Source organism: Zootoca vivipara, chromosome 2, assembly GCF_965207765.1.
Source record: "Zootoca vivipara chromosome 2, rZooViv2.hap1.1, whole genome shotgun sequence".
In the NCBI taxonomy this organism is placed as follows: Eukaryota; Metazoa; Chordata; class Lepidosauria; order Squamata; family Lacertidae; genus Zootoca; species Zootoca vivipara.
The window spans coordinates 73,606,012-73,628,267 of record NC_142584.1 but is presented as its reverse complement, the minus strand read 5'-3'; the positions used below and the strand labels follow the sequence as shown (position 1 = coordinate 73,628,267).

General features: G+C 42.6%; 1 protein-coding gene across 4 annotated transcripts; it reads left to right on the top strand.

Annotated features, from left to right (window-relative positions):
• Positions 1-4,086: 4,086 nt before the first annotated feature.
• On the top strand, positions 4,087-21,854 carry ATRIP (ATR interacting protein). Of its 4 annotated transcripts, none has more exons than XM_035106183.3 (15): positions 4,087-4,494; positions 4,614-4,706; positions 6,065-6,494; positions 7,288-7,370; positions 7,937-8,107; positions 9,113-9,228; positions 10,271-10,425; positions 11,728-11,802; positions 13,519-13,648; positions 13,949-14,656; positions 15,727-15,875; positions 17,099-17,190; positions 18,198-18,281; positions 19,556-19,808; positions 21,567-21,854. In XM_035106183.3, the coding sequence occupies exons 3-15, from the start codon at positions 6,083-6,085 to the stop codon at positions 21,632-21,634; spliced, it is 2,496 nt and encodes an 831-aa protein (XP_034962074.3). In that variant the 5' UTR covers positions 4,087-4,494; positions 4,614-4,706; positions 6,065-6,082; the 3' UTR covers positions 21,635-21,854. The 4 variants fall into 4 exon arrangements, with proteins under 4 accessions (XP_034962074.3, XP_034962075.3, XP_034962073.3 ...); XM_035106182.3 differs by having other exon boundaries at positions 4,118-4,295; XM_035106184.3 differs by lacking the exon at positions 4,614-4,706 and having other exon boundaries at positions 4,087-4,295.
• The last annotated feature ends 402 nt before the right edge of the window (positions 21,855-22,256 follow it).

The window sequence follows — 22,256 nt, the reverse complement described above, 5'->3', positions numbered from 1 at the left end:
GCTTGCTAGCAATGGTGGTGTACAAGAGGAAGAAGTGACACTTTTGGAAGTTTGAGAACAAGTGTCCTTTCAAGATGATTGGTTTTGCTGAGGTCTTGGCAGCCTGCTTGAAGTGACTAGGCACACATGATCTGACCCACCACAGAAGTGCCACCACTCTTCTCAGGATTATTGACATAATTTACCTAAAGCATTCAATACACTTAGGATATTTGCCAAATATTATTAGAATAATAACATATTACAATGTCCTTTGGTTTATTCATTTAATAAATAACCCATTATTGTTACCAAGGCTTACTGGATAAGAGAAACAGACTACACAGCAGGCTTCATCATCAAGTGTATAAATTTTATTTAGGCTGATGTACATCTTGTGCTACTTGGAGCGTGACCGAAGGAAGTGTGACTCACGGATAGTAATTCACAAATACATGGCACGACAGTAGAAGCTGCAGTTGCCGAGTATTTTGAATGAGGCATTCTGATACTGCATGAGGAATGTTGGCACTCTCACACAAGGCTGTGGCATTTCATAATGTGTTAGCACTGGGAAACGTACACGGTTCCTTATGCAGCTGAACAGCTCATAAATTCCTAGGGGACTGATAAGGTTGAGCTTCAAATCTATGTGCCCATTTTTGTTCTGCAGAGCTGTGGTTTCTGTTCTTTAGGACATCCTCAAACAAATTTTATTAATAGCACCCAGAGGAAGCTACAGAGGAAAAAAGATTGGAAGGGAGAGATTGGAAGCCCCAGTTGACTTCTAAAAAGGACCCAAAGGCACTTGGAGAAGCCCAATGAAAGTAATTAACAACAATAAAAGTGGAGGGAATCGCCAGAGGAGACCCATTGCATTTAATGGATGTGGCTTACTTAGGTCCATTAATTTCAATGGATCTACCCGGAGTAGGACATATGTGCACACCCATACACACGCACACGCACAACCCACTGTTTGTAAAAAAGAAGAAGCTACAGAATTATGATGGGATTCTCAGGGGCCTCCCAAAACCTCTTGGTGGGCTGTGGGTTAGTCACCCCAGTGTAAAAGACCCTCGTATACACTTGAAAGTCAGCTCATTTTCTGTCCAGATCTGTCTTGATTTCTCATCACAAAAGGAAGGTGAAATATTTACCTCATGATATATTTATTATAAGCAGCTAATGGAAGAGGAAACTTGCAAAGTAAATAGTGTGATGGGAAGCAGAAAGGTTATTGATGTTCTAAGTGGACTAGGTCATTGTGTCAGATATAATATAGTTGAAGAGACAGAACTGTCATTTTCAACAGAAAGTTGATGCAGGCAACTTCTGAAGGGATTATTACCACTTCCAAGGATGGCCAGTGCTTGGAATACTGCTATTCCCCTAATTCCCCTAACACTACAATTTATAAATAATGACTATGCCTTCTGTCCCTGACATATGATTCTTGTTTTGCCTGATGCAGGATTGGTTCTACAACTTGTCTATATCTCCTGCCTCTTGCCCACTTGACAATTACATACCTTTGAGCAAGCGGCAGTTTGCTGTAGAGCTATGCTCCACCTGCATGTCTTGTTTGGAAGAGGACTTAAAAAAACAGATACTCCATATTTTATGTAACCGATGGAGAGCTGGTAGTTTTTCTTGATTGTTACGGAAAAAATCTAGGTGTGAGGCTGCTCAGCCACCTAGCTCGTTGGGCAGAGCCCGCGGGTCCCTGCGGAACAAAGAAGGAGCCCAGCCAGCAACCGGAGCAAATAGCGTAGACCAAAGTTTATTGCGCAACAGGTTCAAAGAGGAATTGAACCCAGAGCATGGGGTGACATTGACTTTTAAAAACTTCCCACCACATCCCAGGATACAGTTCACACAGCATCACTGATACATCATCTTTACATCACTGAAATGTCACCAAAGGGGAGGGGTAGACAGGGCTTACATTAGTTCAGGGGTCCCCAGACTTACCGGCGTTTGGGCCGGTTCCCACTGCGCCGATCGCGCGGCGGGCCGGAGCACGGGGGAGCGCGCGCCTGTGCGGGCCGGCGGGCGGGGGAGTGCGCGCCCGTGCGCATGCACACGGGCGCTTACTGGCGCGGCGGCGCACTTCCAGGGTGGAAAAAGCGCCGAAAATCCGTTGTGCGCATGCGTATGGGCCTCTCCCAACCCAGAAGTACACCAGAAATGACCTCTTCCGGGTCGGGAGAGGCCCATACGCATGCGCACAAAGGATTTTTGGCGCTTTTTCCCCGACCCGGAAGAGCGCTGCCGCGCTGCGCGCCGTAAGAGCGGGCGGGCAGCAGGGGTCGTCGCGGGCCGGATTGGCAGGCCAATTGGGCCGCATCCGGCCCCCGGGCCGTAGTTTGGGGACCCTGCATTAGTTCAACCTTGGCAAACATGTCCAGACAAGTCCTTGGTTCAAGATTAGCATAAACAGACATGTCAGGGCAAGACCCAGGTATAAGATTAGCATAGGCAAACACCTCTGAAGTCCCAGCACCCAGAGTACAATACAAGTTCCTTTGCATGTCTGGTAACTTGGCATCCCTTGGCAAGTCTGGTGATGGGATTAAGCTTTTCTTGGCCAGCAGTCAGCTCAGCAATTGTCACATCTGGGCACTTCCTGGAGTCCCTTTTCAAGGGCAAAATAGCATTGGAATGGAGGAAACTGGCAAAGGAGTTGATTTTATATGATTTTTAAAGCTAGGTAACTTCCCTGAGCTGTCAAGTCGAAAGGATACATTTATGCATAATATTTGTAACATTTAACAACTTTAAAGATGTGGACCCCCGCCCCCAAGTAATTTCCGTAACATTATACACCAGGTTCATTCACTTTTCAGAATTGAGTGACATTACTGAGGGGTATTTAGAGCTCTGCAAAGCACCTGAAGATGTTAATGAGGCAACAGTAATTAATTCAGTGCCCACAAGTTGTTTTAGGCTTCTAGACATCATACGGGAGATTCATAATCAGAATGTGGGGAGCAGGACGGGAAATGCCATAGCTCTGTGGGCCCAAGTTGAATCGCTGGAATCTCAGTAGGGCTGTCTGAAAACGACTGTAAACTATATGAAGTTTGAGCTAGGTGAACCAATGGCCTGATTCAGTACAGTTTGCTAAGATCTTTGTGCAGTCAGAGAATCACCCTTTCATAGATCAAGTAGACACTCAGTAACACAGATCTGAAGTGGATTATGACAAATTTGATCGTAGGGTGGTAAAGGACCCTTGTTAAATTATTCAGTATCTCCATAGTGCTCACTGGAAGGGCAGATCCTGAAGCTGAGGCTCCAATACTTAGGCCACCTCATGAAGCCACCTCATGAGAAGACTCCCTGGAAAAGACCCTGATGTTGGGGAAAGATTGAGGGCACAAGGAGAAGGGGATGACAGAGGACGAGATGGTTGGACTGTGTTCTTGAAGCTACCAACATGAGTTTGACCAAACTGCGGGAGGCAGTGGAAGACAGGAGTGCCTGGCGTGCTCTGGTCCATGGGGACACGAAGAGTCGGACACGACTAAACGTCTAAACAACAACAACTATCTCCATAGCCCCTAGCTGAGAGTGGTAGGAGCACAAAGTGACTGGAAGAGGGTTGTCAGATATAATTCTGCTTCAACATATTGTAATAATGTGGGGAGTTTTACTATTGCTTAGTTTGAAAGTCGCCTTGCAAAATACCAGAATTAAAAGGCGGAATAAAACAATACCCTGAATAGGAATACAAGCAAATACTTTAATAAAAGCCATACATACAGTATTCTGCTTAGCTGGTGTGTGTTTTCATACAATCTTAAAAATGTAAATTAAATACGTGAATAACTTCTTCGCACACAATGAAGCTCCAGTTTGAAACAACCATGTGCTTCTGTATTTGCTTCTACTTTTTTAAAAAATGTTGTTTTGGAAGACGGGGACGCAGATACCCCTTTTACAGGAGTGAACTAGGGATGGCCAAGGAGTCAGAGGCAACCCGGACATCCGGCTTTGGGCCTCTGGCCAATCCGCAGAGACAGAAAAGTCCCAATCGGCCAATTGCCGAGGGCCTTGCATTTCTGCATTTGCCTTCCTTTGGAGCTCTGCGGTTTTTCCTCCGTTGAGCTGACTGGTCAGCTCAACGCCGGCCGCACAGAGTCGGCCCTTGATTGGTTGGCCGGGGCAGGGGAGGAGCCCTCTGTTTGCAAGCGGGAGAGAAGGGCCCGCCGAGGCGCTTCCCGGTTGGGCGGGGAAGACTTTCTTTTGTGTGCGCCTGGCTGGGGCGCGCGGCCAGTTTATACCTCGGCAGGTCGCCTTTGGCAGATCCGGTGAGTTTGCATTCTCGGCTGCAGGTGAAGGCATCGCCGGATTGGGGGGGGGGCGCTGCTCCACGGCTCTTCTGCGGCGGAAGAGGTACGGGGATGATGGCAATGCTGTTTCTGAATACTATCAGGTCTGTCGGTAACTTTCTGCCCCCTCCCAAATGCCTCATCTTCTGCAACACAGGCTGCGATATTAGACAAGCGTGTAAGTTAATTCCCATTCTCAAGTCACACATTGCAGGAGGATAGCTGCATGCTTTTGTTGGGGGCAAGTGAGAGGCATCTAGTTAGTTTATTGCGCCATAAGCAATTTTTTTTTTGCAGGTGATATGCTACATGACCAAATAGAAACGTGGTAGGAAGGCTTCCAGCATATCTAATATATACATCGTGTGCCGTTTCCCCTGAAGTTATGGGGTAGGTGATTGGGATGCTATAAGGATATGGTGGACTGTGATACAGTGATAAAACTGCTAAGCAGGGTTCAGTATGGTTTCATATTGGATGGGATGAGATTCCTCCGTTGCAGAGGGTTGGACTAGATGCATAGCTGCCAAGTTATCCCTTTTTTAAAGGGAATTTCCCTTATGCTGAATAGGCTTCCTCGCGAGAAAAGGGAAAACTTGGCAGCTATGACTAGATGACCCTCAGGGTATACCTTGCAACTCTACTAACTGAGCTAGAGATGAGTCTATGAATGTGAGGGCTTTAGAGTCTGAGATATTGTGTACTTTTACTATGGTGAAAGGCCCACTGAACTCAGTGGGCTTGCTTTTGGGTCAGCATGTGTGGACTTGGGTAATACAGTACCTGAGTATTTATTCTCTTCTGTCAGCAACCCATATGTACACATATTTCAATGTACACAGTGGGTTCCAGTTCACAATTTCAGAGTTCATAAATTTAAGAAAATTGTATCTCAGTTCTGCCTTCATACTTTTCACTGTAGGGCAGAAGGCAAACTGTTCTTAAAAGAAAGCTAAGAAAATCTTGTGATTACAAAGTTAAATGTCTGCTTATATTCGCTCGAAATTAAGAATCTAACCCCATAAGTTATGAAATCACTAGAAAGACTGATCCACATGCAAGTTGTTGCTCTGGTTTAAATCTGCTTTAAAATGTTTGTAGTACTGCTGATTCTATATAAATACAGTCATACCTCGGGTTACAGATGCTTCAGGTTGCGTCTTTTCAGGTTGCGTCCCACGTGCTGAACCCGGAAGTACCCAAACGGGTTATTTCCGGGTTTTGGCGCTCGCATATGCGCAGAACCGCTAAATCGCACTTTGCACATGTGCAGAAGCGCCGAATCGTGACCTGCGCAGACACAGCACTGTGGGTTGCGAACGTGCCTCCCGCACGAATCATGTTGACAACCCGAGCGTCCACTGTACCAGAATCATTCCTTGGATGCTTTTGTGGGCTTGACATATCATTGGACATACTAACAAGCAGGTGTAAACTCAAGTCATCTGTACATCTAGCTATGAGTAAGGACCAGAAAATATATTGGGACTTATTTCCAAGTAAGCATGCATACAGTTGGGCTGTAAGAGTACCTTTTGTAGGGAATAAATGCTGATGAGTGAGAGAGAAGCCAACAACACTCAAAGCTAGTTTGAACAGTGGCCCCTTGCTGATCTGTCTCATCCCTCTTGGATTTTGACACTTGGATAGGAAGTTGTTGTTGTTGTTTGAAATCATTTTTTATGCAGAATTTGGTGCTTTTAAATCAGGTTGACTTTAAAACATTTTATATTTCCCTTACTTGCCAGACTAATTTCTAACGCAGAATGTCGGTGAACCATTTATTTGGGAATAAGAAGAGAAACAGCTCCATATTGTATGGTGTGGATCAGGCAAAAGTTACCACTTCGCCATTATCTCTCCAGAGAGCTACAAGCCGAAGGAATATTGGGAACTGTGAAGATGGCTTTCCCCCAAGCAAGCGTTACAAAAGTAATGCTGGGACTGAGCATAAAGAACTGCAGGATCCGTTTGGGGACAATGATGACTTTACAGCAGATGATTTGGAGGAGATAGATATTATTGCTTCCCAGGCATTGACACAAAACACTTCTATAAATGCAAACACAGTGAAACCTAAGCAGAATGTGGAGCTGTCTTCCCATCCAAATAGCACCATCGAAACATCTGACCATATTAAGCAATGGAATATTGCCCCCCAATCTACAGGACAGTTTGGTATGTGCAGCCTAAATGCCGTTTCAAATTTGCATCAGTAGGGAGAAGTTAGCATCTTCTTACAAAAGCGTTTGCAAAGAAACTGCAACAAATATGCTTTAGGTATTTTATCCCTCCCTCTCTCCCTCCCTGCCCACCCATCTGCTACCCACAATGTTTGGACAGTGCAGTTAAGAATTTCAGGTCTCAGAGGTACAGCCTGGTGCTATGTAACAAAGTGTACAGTATTCTGGTCCTCATTTGTGCTGGCAGTATAGGCATGTCATAGAATCATAGAAGGGACCCTGAGCCATGAGTTCAATTGGGTGCATATGGGCACAAAAGTAAACCCCATTGAGTTGTGGGGCTCGCTTCCAGAAGAGTGTGAAGAGGGTTGCAGCTTTAGGGTCATTAGAATTTATTTTCTTGGTAGAAATGTTTAGGATTTCACTATAGAATTGGATGTGTGGTTTCTGGACATTTAGATCTTTTTGCACCATGAAAACTGTTGATTCTACTTCAGTCCATGTAGCAGACTGAATACTGATGGTACACAGATTGTGCAGGTTGCCATGCTGTCTTCTTTTTCTGAGTACTAGGGTGCCAGCAGAATTAAATGCCAAGCTCTATGGACTTTATACTGCTTAGTTGTTTTGGAAGATCCCATGGAGCAAAAATCTCATGGAACAAGTTTTATACCGAAATCTTCACATGTAGATCTAGATCGTTAATCGGTACCCTCAATCACAAAATAATTGAATTGTTTAGTTAAAATCCTGAGATCACAATTCACAAGTTTTTTTTCTGTAAACAGGAAGTAGCACAGAAGAAACCTCAACAAAATACCAATTTAGACTTGAGGCACTTCAAGCACAATATGAGGAAGCTGAGAAAAAGGTTTGTTTTGTTTTCTGAAAGAGTTCTGGTCTTAAGGCAGCCATGCTCTGTGGTATATGCCAGTGCTGAAGTTGTGGACCCAAGATTTGGATTTTTTTGGGGAAATGCCTCTACAAGGGGTTTGGGGGGGAGAACCTATAGTTGTATATGCTAATAAATAAGGATGACAAGTGGCTGATTCATTTTTTTCTCTCAGCGGTTACTGTTTTTATGGAATTTAGAGAGTTATTTGACCACTGGGGTAGTGAGGCAAATGTATGTGGAAGCTGAACTTAGCTCTGATAGGTTGTATAGACTATATATATATATATATATATATATATATATATATATATATATATATAGCTTGTTGCAAAACCTCAGTGATTAAGTGAACCAGGGGTGAGAAGTCTGATGTCTACTGCTCTTCTTAACAGTCCAGTCTGATGCAGTTTTACATGGCGGTGTCTGGCATCACATTCTTAATTTTAATGGGAGCAATGGTTTTACTGGGGGGGGTGGTTTGTGAAATAAAGCTTGCAAATGCATACAATTCTTCTGCTTGCATCCTGTTTGTGAATTTGCAGCTGAAGGAAATGAAGGATGAAATCCTAATAAAAAATGGAGAAATCAGAATTTTACGGGATTCAATGCAGCAGATGGAATCCACTGCGGAGGAACAGCGAAAATCATATGCGCTACTAGAAATGGAGAAAGCTCAAACTATATGTGAAAAAGAAAAGGAATTTTCCAGAAAGGTACTATTTAATTAAGGGGGGAATCCATAACAAAACCTTTTTTAAAGGTTCTTTTTAATCTTTTCCTCCTCCCCCCCCCTTTAAGCAAAAAATTAAGGACTATTAGTGCTATGCTAAATAGAAGAACGGGACGCGGGTGGTGCCAGAGCCTAGAGCTTGCAGATCAGAAGGTCGGCGGTTCGAATCTCCGCAACGGGGTGAGCTCCCGTTGCTCGGTCCCAGCTCCTGCCAACCTAGCAGTTCGTAATCACGTCAAAGTGCAAGTTGATAAATAGGTACCACTACAGCGGGAAGGTAAACGGTGTTTCCATGTGCTGCTCTGGTTCGCCAGAAGCGGCTTTGTCATGCTGGCCACATGTCCCGGAAGCTGTATGCCGGCTCCCTCAGCCAATAACGCGAGATGAGCGCGCAACCCCAGAGTCGGTCACGACTAGACCTAATGGTCAGGGGTCCCTTTACCTTTACCTAAATAGAAGAACATTGAAAAGATGGACGTACATGTCAGATTTGATATTTTTATTACTGCTATTGAATTAAGGAATTAATGAGCTACTTTTTGTCAAAATGATTAGTGGCTTGTTTTATACACATAAGGGTTCATTCTTGTTAATTCTATTTTTACAATTTATGTTTTTAGAAAATGTGTTTTTTATTTAAAAAAGAGCAATGTACATTTCATTTTAAACTGATGTATAATGCCATTTGAGATTAAGGTTAAATACCTCTATTAGAGAAATCTACCCTGTTATTTCTGGTTGTGATGTTAATGGATGGCAAGTGTGGTGTCTATATTTCACTAGCAAAGCTCTTGTTACACTCTATCCCAATCACTCATGTTTTCACAAAGAAAGGAATGGACTCTTAAACACTCAGCTTTCCTAACTGAAATTAATAATTTACCTTTTTTTTAAAAAAAAAACAACTTTCCATGGCAATGTTGTTTAATCTCTGTTTCTGAAGCAATCTTGTTTTCCTGGGTTTCTACTGTCAAGTTTATTCTTTCAGTTGGAGTCTCTGAAGTCTGAGCTGCAGTTCAGAGATGCAGAAATGAATGAGCTGAGAATGAAGCTTTCAAACTGTGAAAGAGTTAAACCTGTTACTCCTTCAATGCCATATACCAGGTATGAAGTAAGAAGATGAATTCTGTCCACTGAATTCCAGGCAGTTGGCCAGCCAGGAGTTTGAGCATTCATCCTTGTTATAGCTGAATGTAATTAATTGCACTGCTGTTTTCATCTTGCAAGCTGTTGTGCGGAGACTTACCATTGAATGCACAGCATAATTCTTAAAACAAGGTTGTCTTTAATTTGCAAAACCTTCTAGTCTATAATTGGAGAACAAACTAATGTCTGGTGCAATCTGCTTGCACCTGCTTGACACTGCTCCTATGCAAACTGCACTGGCTGCCTATTTGCTATTAGGCCTGATTCAAGGTGTTGACCACTATATATCTTGAGACCCAAGGCCTTGATGGTACACTTCTTCCCATATCTGCCAGGTTGGGCCCAGCAATCTGCATGGAAGGCCTGTTTCGTGGTCCCTTTGGTCAACATGACCCAGAATAGGGGCTTTCTTGTGCTGGCCCACCCATTTGTGGAACACCTTCTTGCATAAAATATATACAATAAGGTCCAACAGGGTTTCTTTGGATGAGGAGGGATAATATGAGAAAAATATTACACACTACAGATCATGCATCCAGTATTCTGGAGAAAATTATTTTAGTTGATATAGAAGAAATTTACCCTGCATATTCTCCTATTCAAGTGTTCTTCATTTTCTAATGATTCACACAAGTATTTGGGGGAGGTAAGTGCAGGGCCGGCTCTAGGGGTAGGCTGGGTGGCGTGAGGCTGGCAGGGAGGTAGCTGTACTGCGCGCACCAGCCGCGGCAAGAAACAGGGCGGGGCGGGGGCGCCGGAGTGATCTCCGCGCCAGGGCGCCCGACATGCTTAAGACGGCCCTGGGTAAGTGAACTGTTCTGTTTATTTTAGATGTTGCTCCTGAGCGGTTTTGAATTATTTTTCAGTTACTGTACTTTGTTGTTATTTCCTCTGACTTGGGATTCTCCTGGATGAGGAACAGTTTACAAATGTAAATAACAAACTAATCATTTAAAATAATATTTTGCAACTGATTCGGATATTTTATTTAACTATTTAGTCCAAAGAAGAGCCCTCGTAACATTTCAAAAGCTGAAGAATGTACTCAGGAGAAGAAAAGTTTCCCCACTAAAGATTCTTTTCGATCTGAGGTTTCGCCGAAACCATCGTACTCCAGAACACAATTGTGTGTCCAAGCGTTGCCATTTATTAAGGGTATGTAAATTCTTAGTTATATTTGACTGTTGTACATCTTGCCATGATGTCACCTTGGTCACTCACCTGGGCAAAAATCGATATCACTCAAGTTTGACTTCAAGCAGGTCCTGCAAGAATGAATTGAAGATGTGCAGCAACAGCTAGAGTCAGCACCGCCATGCAGAACAGCTGAACAAGTGCTGGGTCTTCTGCTTCTGGTTACACTCACAGAGGGCCCACTGCTGTTTACTGGTAGTTCCAAGTCCATAGACTACCTGTGAGTGGTGTTTGTCTACCATAGGGCACCAAACTATTAAAAGGAACCTCCACCTGTATTGTCTGGGTTTAATGCAAAAATATATGCAAACTTTCTGTTAAGCTAAATTAAATGATAAATTTAAAAAAATCTATTGGTTACTGCAGTTCATTGTTAGATTTACTGAGCTTCAGTTTGCTCCCTTTCTATAATTTCCCCCCAGTTGGAGGTTATTCACTCAGGAGTATCATGCCATTTTTACTAGGTTTCTAGATGTGTTGGAATTGAAAGCAATGAGCTAGCTGACAAGGCTTCTAAGTTTTGAAATCCAACTTTCTGTTAGGTGCACAGGGATCTGTGTGATATCTTCATGATTGTTTAGTTTAATTTAATTTAATTTAATTGAAGGGTGTCCGTTTTTTAAGGCCTTTTGACATGATTGCTGGCAAAAGAAAGTTAGAGAGTTAGATGCTTGGCATAATCTGTTGTATTTACACTGTATGGTTTACTGTTAATTCCTAATCCACATACTTCTTCTCAATAAAACTGGCCTGGATTGCTCTTCTGCCTTTAATAGCACTGGTTTACATTAATTCAAGGTAAAGCTTTCAGAACACAGAGATAAGCATGATCACCTACTAATATCTCCAGGTCATACTGTTACTAAAAGCACAGAAGCAGAAATTAACAAAGTTACCATCCTACCTGTCAGTTTACAAGTGACTGGATTTGAACCCAGATCCAGGTTCTTAAATAGTACCCTTAGTCTTGAAGTTCTCAGTTTATACTTCCTTCAGATAACCTAACCATGCAAATACATTTACTTATTCTACATCTAGCCTATGGAATGGGTGTGAGCCCCTACTGATTTTCTGATGTAGCAAAATACATTTTTAACCCACTTAAATATATGTATCTCTGTTTGCTACAGTTAAATCAAAGCATGAAAATGAAACATCACCAACAGTGCTATTGTCTCATGATAAAAGGCAGTATAGATAGGGGCAAAAGTCAAAAAGGAATTGAATATGACTGCTTGAATTACTACAAAGATTTCTTTCCAGACAGTAAGATGCCTAACCAAGAAAATGAGCTTGTGAAGCAAGAAACACGTTTGAATATCTTTGCTCAAAGAAAAGGTAATTTCAGCTAAGAAATACTTCAGTTGCATACATTTCTTACGACTGGGGTTGGCATAAAATATGATCCCATAATGATAATAGGAGCCGCAAAATACTGCTGTGAGTTGTTAAGTAGTGAAGTCCCTGCAATAAGTTTCTAAGTCCTCTTCTTCTGAGTGTGTCCCTGTTTCCCAGAATGCCAGCTTCCCCCAAACCCTTTTGAGTTATAAACCAAGCAGAAAATTGGCACTGCTTTTATGAATTGCGAGTATTCTGAGCCACAACGCTGAAGCAACCTTATCAATAACCTTTAATGTATGAATGGGAATAAACAAACAAGAATGACAGTTTAACCACAATGAGTTTCTAAGCTACATTAAATATTAATTCTTGTTAATGTTTCATAGCTAATCTAGCCAACGTTGTTATAGTTACCAGACTCACAGCTGGTTGATGGTACTTGGGAGTGAATTACCTTTGTGGCGGCTTCAAAAGTGTCTGTTTGACCAAACCCTGACCATTCTTCTGATGGATGAGGCCAAATATAAAAGGGCCAATATTTATTTGTTTCAACAATGTATGTGCCACCGTACATTTCTAAGCACCGTAGGTTCTAAGCAGTGGATTTCAAGTAAACTACTCCGATTGTGAATTTGGGGTTCCCATAATGTGGGTTAGGACTCTCTTCAGCTGCAGATGTCACCACAAGAAAACTTGGTCCAAAAATAGATGTTGAAGATGTCTGTTCTTTCCATTCTGCAACTGGTCACGCTTATGATTGTCTGTAATGAGTCACATTGTCTTCCTTGCACCTGCTGTTTTGTAAGTGCAACTGCAGTATTGGTTTAGCCTAATACTGCAATAAATAGGTATGAGAGTGACTGAATTTGGTTTTCTTTTGTGTGGGAACCGTGTTGTCTTCTGAAAGTAGACTTAGCAGTCAGTATTTCTCACACGCACACACAGTTCTATCTGAACATTAGCCTTATTTTTACACCCATAGTATTGGGGTTGCTGAGCAACAACTCTCCTCATCTGCCCAGTCACATTTGCCAGGAATTCCATTTTAAAGCAAGCTATATTGCCCTTGCCTCTTAATGGCTACATATTTTTCCGCCCCTAGAGCAAAAACAAGAGGCAAGGGCAATATAGCTTGCTTTAAAATGGAATTCCTGGCAAACTGCCCTCTTCATACGTAGTCAGAATTTATGGACTTGGTTCTCTTTCCAAGTAGAAGGGAGAACATAATGGCATTGGCACAAATGAGTTACATTTACTTCACTCCTCCTTGCTTGCACTGGGAAGAAACAAACCATGACTGCTGGTTAAGCATTACATCCAGGCTCATACAAATATGGGAGCAGGACAAACTGTGATCCCTAGTTTGGGTGTCATGCTGTGAGTCTAGGTGTGTGTGTTTCATTTCTTCCCAGCATGAGTGGGTAGGAGCCGAGGGTGCCTGGTTTGCTTGTGTCCAGTAAACCATGGTTTGCAGCTTACTGTGATATGTAGAAATGGCTGTTGTGTACATATGTACGTGTGTGCTCATCTTTCTGTTTATGTGTCCAAGTGGTACTCTTCTCATACCATAAGTCGCTTACATCAAGGCACGGCATATATAGCAAATTACTGTTGGTTTTCTTTTTCCACCATGTTTGCAAAAACATCTGCTTGGCAGTTTTACACTCCTGTTGCAATGTCCATCTTGAACACTGGATTGTTATATTGTTGCAGGTTCCATTTTGATCAATGCATTGCTGAAACAGCCTGTCATTCCTGAATCATCACTAGGACTCTGCTATCTTCTTAGCTGTAACACTGATGCTCAGTCCGGACCTTCTGTGCAGTCGAGTTCTTTCAATACGTATGTTTTTTTTTTAAAGCAATTTGTGATACTTAGAATGTAATTTTAAGTAATGCCTGCTGCCGTCTTGTGCTGACCCCAAAAGCCCAGCAAGCAGAAAAACTCTGTTTCATGTAGATGTTTTATGCCGTAATCTGCCCTGGGATCATTATTGAATCATAGAATTGTAGAGTTAGAAGGCACCTGCTCTTGGGGAAACGTTAAATTAAGAAAAGGTTGACCTTGCTCTTTGTAAGCCTTGCAAACTGCAGTGGGTAAAGATACTAAGCAACTTATTTTTTTCTGTGCCTGTTTGCGTAGAGGATCTACAGGAAGCATCAGCAACAGGAGTGCAAGCTCTGAGGAAGAAGAAACTTCACTGAGAATCGCTCAAAAGCTTGCCTTAACTGGATTGAATTTGATTGCTGTGGACGAAGGCTCGTTGGCAGAAAACTCAGAAGAAACCGAGCAAAGAATATCCCACCTTAAGCGCTATAAAATTCCTGGAGCAATACATCTTCTTCCTCTCCTTGAACATCATATTGGTGCATACCACCAAGCCCTCCTCCTAATGATGAAGACAGGAAGCTCTTCTGGGAACCAATCTGCTTGCTCTTCCAGGACCTCCTCAAGTGCGGCATCAAGTGTAGATGATTATTTGTCTACTCTGGAAGAGTTTGCACTTGTGTCCCTGGGCATTCTTTATTATTTGGTATCCTATAGCTGGGATGTTCTTTATACACTGCTCTCCCTTACCATGAAACCGGATTGTGGTTTGGGAGCTCCAGAAATTCTGGAGAAGGATGAAGCTGCTCGCAGTAAGCAGTGCAGAGTCGTTCTTCAGGAGCCCAGTCCAGACCTAAATTCTGCTAATGTGGACCAGTCCCAACATCCTCTATTTAAAAAGGTGCTGCAGCTCTTGGCTTCGTGTGCTACAGCAGCAGGGTACCAAAGACATGGAATCATGAATCAGTGTCTCAGAGTTCTGGTGAAATTAGCTGAAAAGTCAACGGTTGATTTACTTATAAGGTAAAATACAACTTGAGCGAAATGTCTTTTCTAAACACCTGTTTCCTTCCTGCCTTGATTTAAGATTCAAAGGCATCGTAGTTATATCGTTGTTGTTGTTAGTTAAATTTATATACTGCCGTTCATCCGAAGATCTCAGGGCAATTCACAAGTGAAAGATACAGGATAAAAGCACAAAATAAATAGTTCAAACGAAAACAAAACAATAGCCCCCCCCCCAACAAATTAGTAAAGGATGCCATTAGGATAGGTCTTGTAAACACACACACACTCTACATATAAAAGGCAGCCATTCATTACAGAAAGACAATTAGAAAGGCTAATTGATAAGCAACTGTGAATAATTGGAGGGGAAGGGCACAATCCTCGAGAAACCTCTGCATATTTCCAGCTGAAATGCATATAAATTATGCAAGCAAATAACAATTATGTATCACTGAATATTATAGAAAAACAACTGTTCTTGTGCAGAATACATTCCTAAGAGGTTGTGTCCAATTCTTGCCTGAAAACTTTTTTCAAGTCTTATAGGCAAAGCATAGGGCCATTCTGAGCATGTGCTTTATCCATATGCAAATTAAATGCATAGTAGAAAGAAAATGTAACCATATATACATTTTATATGCTGCTACAAACCTTTCCTGTTTTGATTCCTTATAATACTCTTGCCTTTGTGGAAAAACTTGCTTTTTGTAATCCTAAACATACATACTTGAATACAGTAGGACTTACTTCTGAGTAAATATGCATAGCATTACTTGACTCTTTTACAGGTAGGTAGCCGTGTTGGTCTGACGCAGTCAAAACAAAATAAAAAAATCCTTCCAGTAGCACCTTAGAGACCAACTAAGTTTGTCAAAGGTATGAGCTTTCGTGTGCATGCACACTTATCTGAAGAAGTGTGCATGCACACGAAAGCTCATACCTATGACAAACTTAGTTGGTCTCTAAGGTGATACTGGAAGGATTTTTTTATTTTGTTTTGACTCTTTTAGACATTTTCTAACAGTATATACTATCTGCAATAATTATTGCCTCTACTCTAATTTGTATTTTATTTTTCTATTAAGCTTTCAGCATTTATTGAACGGACAAACACAGACTCTCCTCCGCTGCCTGTCTTCTGACTCTCCCTTGTTTGCTGTCCATCTGACTGTTCAGTTGTTAACTTTATTTGCTCAGCACTTGGAGCTGGCTGCTCAGTTTTGTTCTTGTTCAGGTGAGAGGGAGAAAATCTTCACTATCCTAGTGCTTTTATGAAACATTGACTTTGTAAGGCTGGAGTGAAAACAAAAATTAACTAGTTTATTTTAACAGATTTTTGTGTTTTAAGCTTACAGTGTGAAAAAACTGTATTACTTGCCTCAAGACTTCTGCATTCTTGAACTTCTGCATTAAAATATTTTGCTATCCATTAACATTCCAGCGCCTCAATTAAAGCAGACTTTCAAAGAAGTGAAAAAAATTAGAAGTGCTAGCTTACAAGAAGAAATGTTGGCAGTAGCTCACACGTACCTGTGAGTTTTGCACCCTGTGTCAACAACCAGAGGATCTGGCGACCTGTAGTATTTATAAAATAACTAGCATTCTCCTCAGATGTGTAGGTGAACTGCCAAAAAAGCCTAAGAATTTGCACAAATGCAGTGTACAGTTTGGTGCTGTGAACTACCACCATAATTTTGTTTTCCGCTTTGTGGTTTCCCTTGGGCTCTTTAAATAGGCCAAAGATTTTGCAGATAGGTGTCTTGCGATTTGAGGTTCTGGTCCTTTTTGGGCATCATGGTAGCATCCAGGCCCAGCGATCAACTGCTGGAGCACTCTTTTGGTTGCCAAGCCTGGTCCTGTACTGGAGTTCAGGAAGACTGGCTGAACTCTTTCCCCCTCAGCAGAGAGAGAGAAAGAAAGTGTTGAGGCGGTGGGCCCTTACCCATGAAGAAAGCTGTGAGAAGTTTCTTTGAGGGTGGAGTAAGAAGATTAACAGACACAAAGGAGAAGAGCTCATCCAAATGAAGTAGGCCAGGCATAGGCAAACTCAGCCCTCCAGACATTTTGGGACTACAACTCCCATCATCCCTAGCTAACAGGACCAGTGGTCAGGGATGATGGGAGTTGTAGTCCCAAAACATCTGGAGGGCTGAGTTTGCCTATGCCTGAAGTAGGTGGTGCAAATCACCACCTGACACATTATTCTTTCAAGGTTATTTTAGAGGATTCAAGTCTTGGTCCTTTATGGTAATTCCTCCTTTCCCTTCCCATTGCCCTGTTTTAGGAGGCACTTTTGAAATGGATTTGAAGTGTGGTTTTTAATGCTACTTAATTTTTTATATAAAAAGGCCTAGGGAGCTGCTATTCAAAATAACTTTGTACTTTTTAAAGGCAGTGCATTAGCATTACTAATGGATAACATAGAAATACTTTATTACTACGCATTTCTTTTTATAGAAACCTGTCTCCTCTTGGCACTGTACACGTATATTACATCACGACCAGATAAGTCAGCGTCTGAGATGCGTTGGCTGCAGTTGGAACAAGAGGTAAAAGGGTGTGCATCTCTGTGTGGTTTTAAAAGTGCGAGTTTGGAAGTTTGGAATAAAGGTTCAATTTCTTAATTTAACAGGAAATGCTGGTGAGGGGGATTGTGGCTTAGTGCTCAGCCCCGCAAGCTTCTTTTGCAGGTTTTGTTAACCCTAAAAGTGCATACCTGAAGAAGGTTTTTGTGGAAACCAGCAGTGAGGAAGTCAGATATCTTCTTGCTGCAGGCAGCAAGCAGTAGCAGCCAGGCATTCCTTTTGGCACCTAGGGGGTTGTCACCACTGGGCACCCCAGCCTGCTGCCTCTCCTGCTGCCTGCCAAGTCCAGCCCCAGTTAGGAAAAGAGGAGGGAATGTGTGCCCAGAATTACAGAAGTGGGATTTGCGTTGTGTGTATTGAGCCATGGGAGGAAAAGGGGCAGTTATGGTGTGATGTGTTGAATGGAAACCACTCAGAAACAGGTGGGAAGCCTAGCAGACAGGGCCTCCTCTAGCCTGGAGCTAGCCCTGGTTAATATGCTATTGAATGAGCGTATTAAAATGGATATTAAAGCTCGATCCAATGCACATTGCTTGGAAGATTTTTTCCCCAGGTACAGTCGTACCTTGGTTCTCAAACGGCTTAGTTGCCAAACAAATCTGCTCCCAAACTCCACAAATCCGGAAGTAAGTGTTCTGGTTTGTGAATGTTTTTCAGAAGCTGAACTTCCGCTTTAGTGCAGGAAGCTCCTGCAGCCAATTGGAAGCTGCATCTTGGTTTTAGAACGGTTTCGGGGGTTGAACGGACTCCCGGAACTGATAAAGTTCAATAACCAAGTTACGACTGTAGGTGTGCAGAGGATTGCAGACTTGCTTACATCCCGTTGAATTTAATGAGGCTTACTTTGAGCACATGTATATGAGAGTGCACTGTGAGTCTGATACTTTAAGGACATTTGCTTCCTCCCCTCCCCTGCTTCATCTTGACACCTACACAGTCTGTTCTTTGGTTTTCGTTTCGTTTTGTCTTAGACTGTTCGCTTGCTGACCAAGTGTGCGCAGTGCTGCAGCAACTCTGTTTCACTGGTTGGAACAGACTGCCAGTGCAACTCTGAGGTAACCCACTGAATGCAATGAGGCCTTTAGGGCATAATTCCGGTTGTAGCAAGTTTGTCTGTATTTATTTTTAGTGTGAAAAATTAACCCATCCATGATACATTATCAGTGTAATCTTACTAGAAAGGAACACTACTTTCCTATTATAGCATGTGATTTAAGAATAATTAATATTTATAATAACAATTTTACTTTATTGTACTGTGACAAGATGATCAAGGGTCTGGAAACCAAGCCTTATGAGGAATGGTTGAGGGAGCTGGGTATGTTTAGCCAGGGAAAGAGGAGACTGAGAGGAGATTAGAGAGCCATCTTCAAATATCTGAAGAGCTGTCACATGGAAGATGGAGCAAAGCTTGTTTTCTCCTGCTCTGGAGGGTAGGACTTGAGGCAATGGATTCAAGTTAATAGAAAGGAGATTCTGACTAAACCATAGGTGCTAACTCCCAGATTGAAAAATCCGGGATCGGCACCAGAAGTCGTGCTGCGGCCATTTTGGAACTGGGCAGAGCAGCACCAGAAATCGCTTCTACGCATGCTCTGCCCATTTCCAAAATGGCTGCAGTGCCAGAAATCGCTTCTGTGCATGTCTAGAGACTCCAGACATGTGTAGAAGGAGCCTCCCCGGGCCGGTAAGAATCCAGGGGATTTATGGTTTTTTTTAAAAAATCCAGGCTGCCAGCGGGAAATGGCTGGAAAAACGGGGGTTTCCCAGGGAATACGAGGGACTTGGCAGCTATGGACTAAACATCAGGAAGAACTTTCTGATAGTAAGAGCTGCTTGACAGTGAAACACACTTCCTCTGGAGTTGGTGGACTCTCCTTCCTTGGAGGTTTTTAAGCAGAGGTTGGATGGCCATCTGTTATGGATGCTTTAGCTGAGATTCCTGCATTGCAGGGGGTTGGACAAGATGACCCTCAGAGTCCCTTCCAACTCTACAATTCATTAATTCTTTGAGTACACTTCCATAGGAATATAAGAGCACTGCTTGATCAGGCCAAAGGGCCATCATAGTCCAGCATCCTGTTTTCACAGTGGCCAACTGGGTACATATGGAAATTCCACAAGCCAGAACCTAAGTGCAACGGCACTCTCCCCACTTGTGATTCCCAGCAGCTAGTACCCAGAGGCATGCTGCCTCCAATAGTGGCGGTAGAACATAGGCAACATGGCAAGTAGCCATTGATAGCCTTACCCTCCATGAGTTTCTCTTTGCAAAATGGCAGCAGTGGAAAAGCTATGTTTGAGAACTGTGTTGTGCTTTCTCCTACAGGTAGTGAAGGCTCTTATTATAATGATGCATAGACAATGGCTGACGGTCAGAAGGGTGGAAGGAAACTTGTTCGATGTGTGTGGAAAGCAAGTTGTTCGGTTTTTACGGGACACTGTTTTGCTCTTACACAGTTTGTCTCAAAGGGATAAACTCTTCCATGAACATTGCCTGGAAGTGCTTCATCAATATGATCACGTCATGCCTGGTGTCAGAGCCATCCTCAGAAAAGTTCCAGATCTGAAAGCCTGTGAAGGTGAGGCTGATGGCATGAAATATGTGTCACTTAGTGGATATTGATGCCATTAAAGTAACCTGCAGCCCAATCCCGTGCATGTTTTCTCAGAAGTAAACCTGAGTACCAAGTGGGACTTGTTTTCAAGCAGGTGTGCACAGGCTTGCAGTGTTAAGCTTCCTAGCTTTTCATTATTCACTGACTTCAGTACTGATCACTGGACATTTGTTTAGCCTTACTTTTAATATCATGCCAATCTACTGCACATGCAAAGGGAATGTTTCTCCTTTGCTAGAACCAATGAATCTAAGGCCGCGTTTAAATGGACAGCACATTACAGTTTTGAATTGGGCTGGCACAGTGGGTTGTGCTGTTGTTACCCATTCCTGTAGTAATAATAGGGCAGGAAGATAAATATGCAGTAGCAATGCAAGTGGAGTACATGGTATTCTGGGGCCAGTGCTAGTACTGCCTCTCTGCAGTTTGCAGCTATATTCCTTGATGCATCATGACCATATTTTAATATTCCACTTTATTACTTGCTGTAGTTGAGCATATGAATCTGCTGTTGAGTCCTGAGCACTGGTATATCTTCTAGCCCAGGGTTTCCCAAACTTGGGTCTCCAGCTGTTTTTGGACTCCAACTCCCATCATCCCTAGCTAGCAGGACCAGTGATCAGGGATGATGGGAATTGAAGTCCCAAAAAAACAGCTGGAGACCCAAGTTTGGGAAACCTTATTCTAGCCCAATGCCTTTGGCACTGACTACAAGCAACTCTTCAAGGTCATAGGCAAAGGTCTTTCCCAGCCCTGGAGCCTCAGGTACTTTTAATGGGAGTAATAGTGTTTACCATTGCACTACAGTTATTTGTATAAATTATTCCCAGAGGACCTTATTGTTGCTTCTTCACTGGCATAGTAACAACTTTCCTAGTACCATTCCTCATGTGAAACCCAGACAGCCATCTTTTTCAAATAGTTAATATTTAGATTGGCCACATTCCTATGTTGTACTAAACCATGGTTTAGCAGTGCATTCCTGACTTGCAGGAAACTTTGGACTTGTACAGTTCCCTCCTCCTCCCTTTATGCACGGCTTGGAGGAGGAATTTAGAAGCTTCCAATTGCACTTTGGATAACGATGATTTGTTGAGTTGTCTGGACTGATAAACTGTGTTAACAGAAACATGTTTAAACCCTGCTTTTTTGAAGCTAACTTGTTTAAATGAACCGTAATTAAGTTTAACCACAGTTCTGAGTCTGGACAACTAAACAAGCTGTGGTTAGCCAAAGGCAGAAGCACATGCTTCTGAACTCCTCTTCCCAGCCGTGTTGGAGGAGTGGGCAGTGTGTGGACCCAAGGCTTACTCCAGCTTCTGCCTGCTCATGCACATCATGCTAAGCCAGATTCTAAATGTAGAAGCTGCACTATGACAACTCAGACTGTTGATCATCCAGCTCAGTATTGTCAGCACAAGGGGTGAGGAGGCTGTTCAGATGTTGTTGTTGGACTACAATACCTACCATCTCTGACCATTGGTCACAGTGGCTGATGGGTTGTGGCTAATGGAAATTGGGAGTCTTTACAAGGGTCCACATTTTCCTCCATTTCTCTTTACCGTACTATAAGTCAGGAACGAGAAACCTTGGCCTCCTAGATGTTGCTGGGCCCTAGTTCCCATCAACCCCAGCCAGCATGGCTAATGGGTCAAGGATGATGGGAGTTGGTGTCCACCGGGAAATTCTTTCACTCATAAGATACACGTTTTTCCTCCCCAGAACTTGCATTGGATGAACTGTACCCATTGGAACCAGAAGCTGAGGATCAAGAAATTGACTGCAGCTGATCTTGGTTCAAGAATATATTGGTTTACTTTCTAGAAAAGGCAAATTTGATATACTAAACTTGACCCAAGTGTCCAGTAACCAGGAACTATTCCAATGGAAGCAGTACGTTGGTTCTTTTTTTAAACTGTTTTACTCATTTAATTTGCAGCCTAATATATTGTAATATAACACTGGTGGCTGAAGGATGTGATATTAAAAAATAAAATCTAAAAAGCTGTTTCTGTGTTTATGGGAAGGCCTGCTTTGCTCTTCAAATGTTGTTTTCCTTAGATCACTGAATATTGTGGGAACTTGTATTTCATAAATATGTATTTCAATGTATTTTCAGAAGAATGCTTGTGTTCCTAAAACATACAATCAACTTCCTGTCTGTGGCAAATGCTTCACAAGGGCATGAGTTTCGTTAAAGTCAGTGGGTCTTAATTCTAAATTGACTAGCATATGATTGATTTGTTTGTCAGAAGCGGAAATGCATCCCTCCAAGCCCCTCTACTTTGTCCTTAGGACCCCCCAGACCATGTCCCTCCGTAAGCCCTGCGTTCTACCCTTTTGCCCTTGCTTCAGTTTGTGTGGAACATGGATGGTGACAATCCTTCTCACTTGCCAGGATGGGGAGAAGGG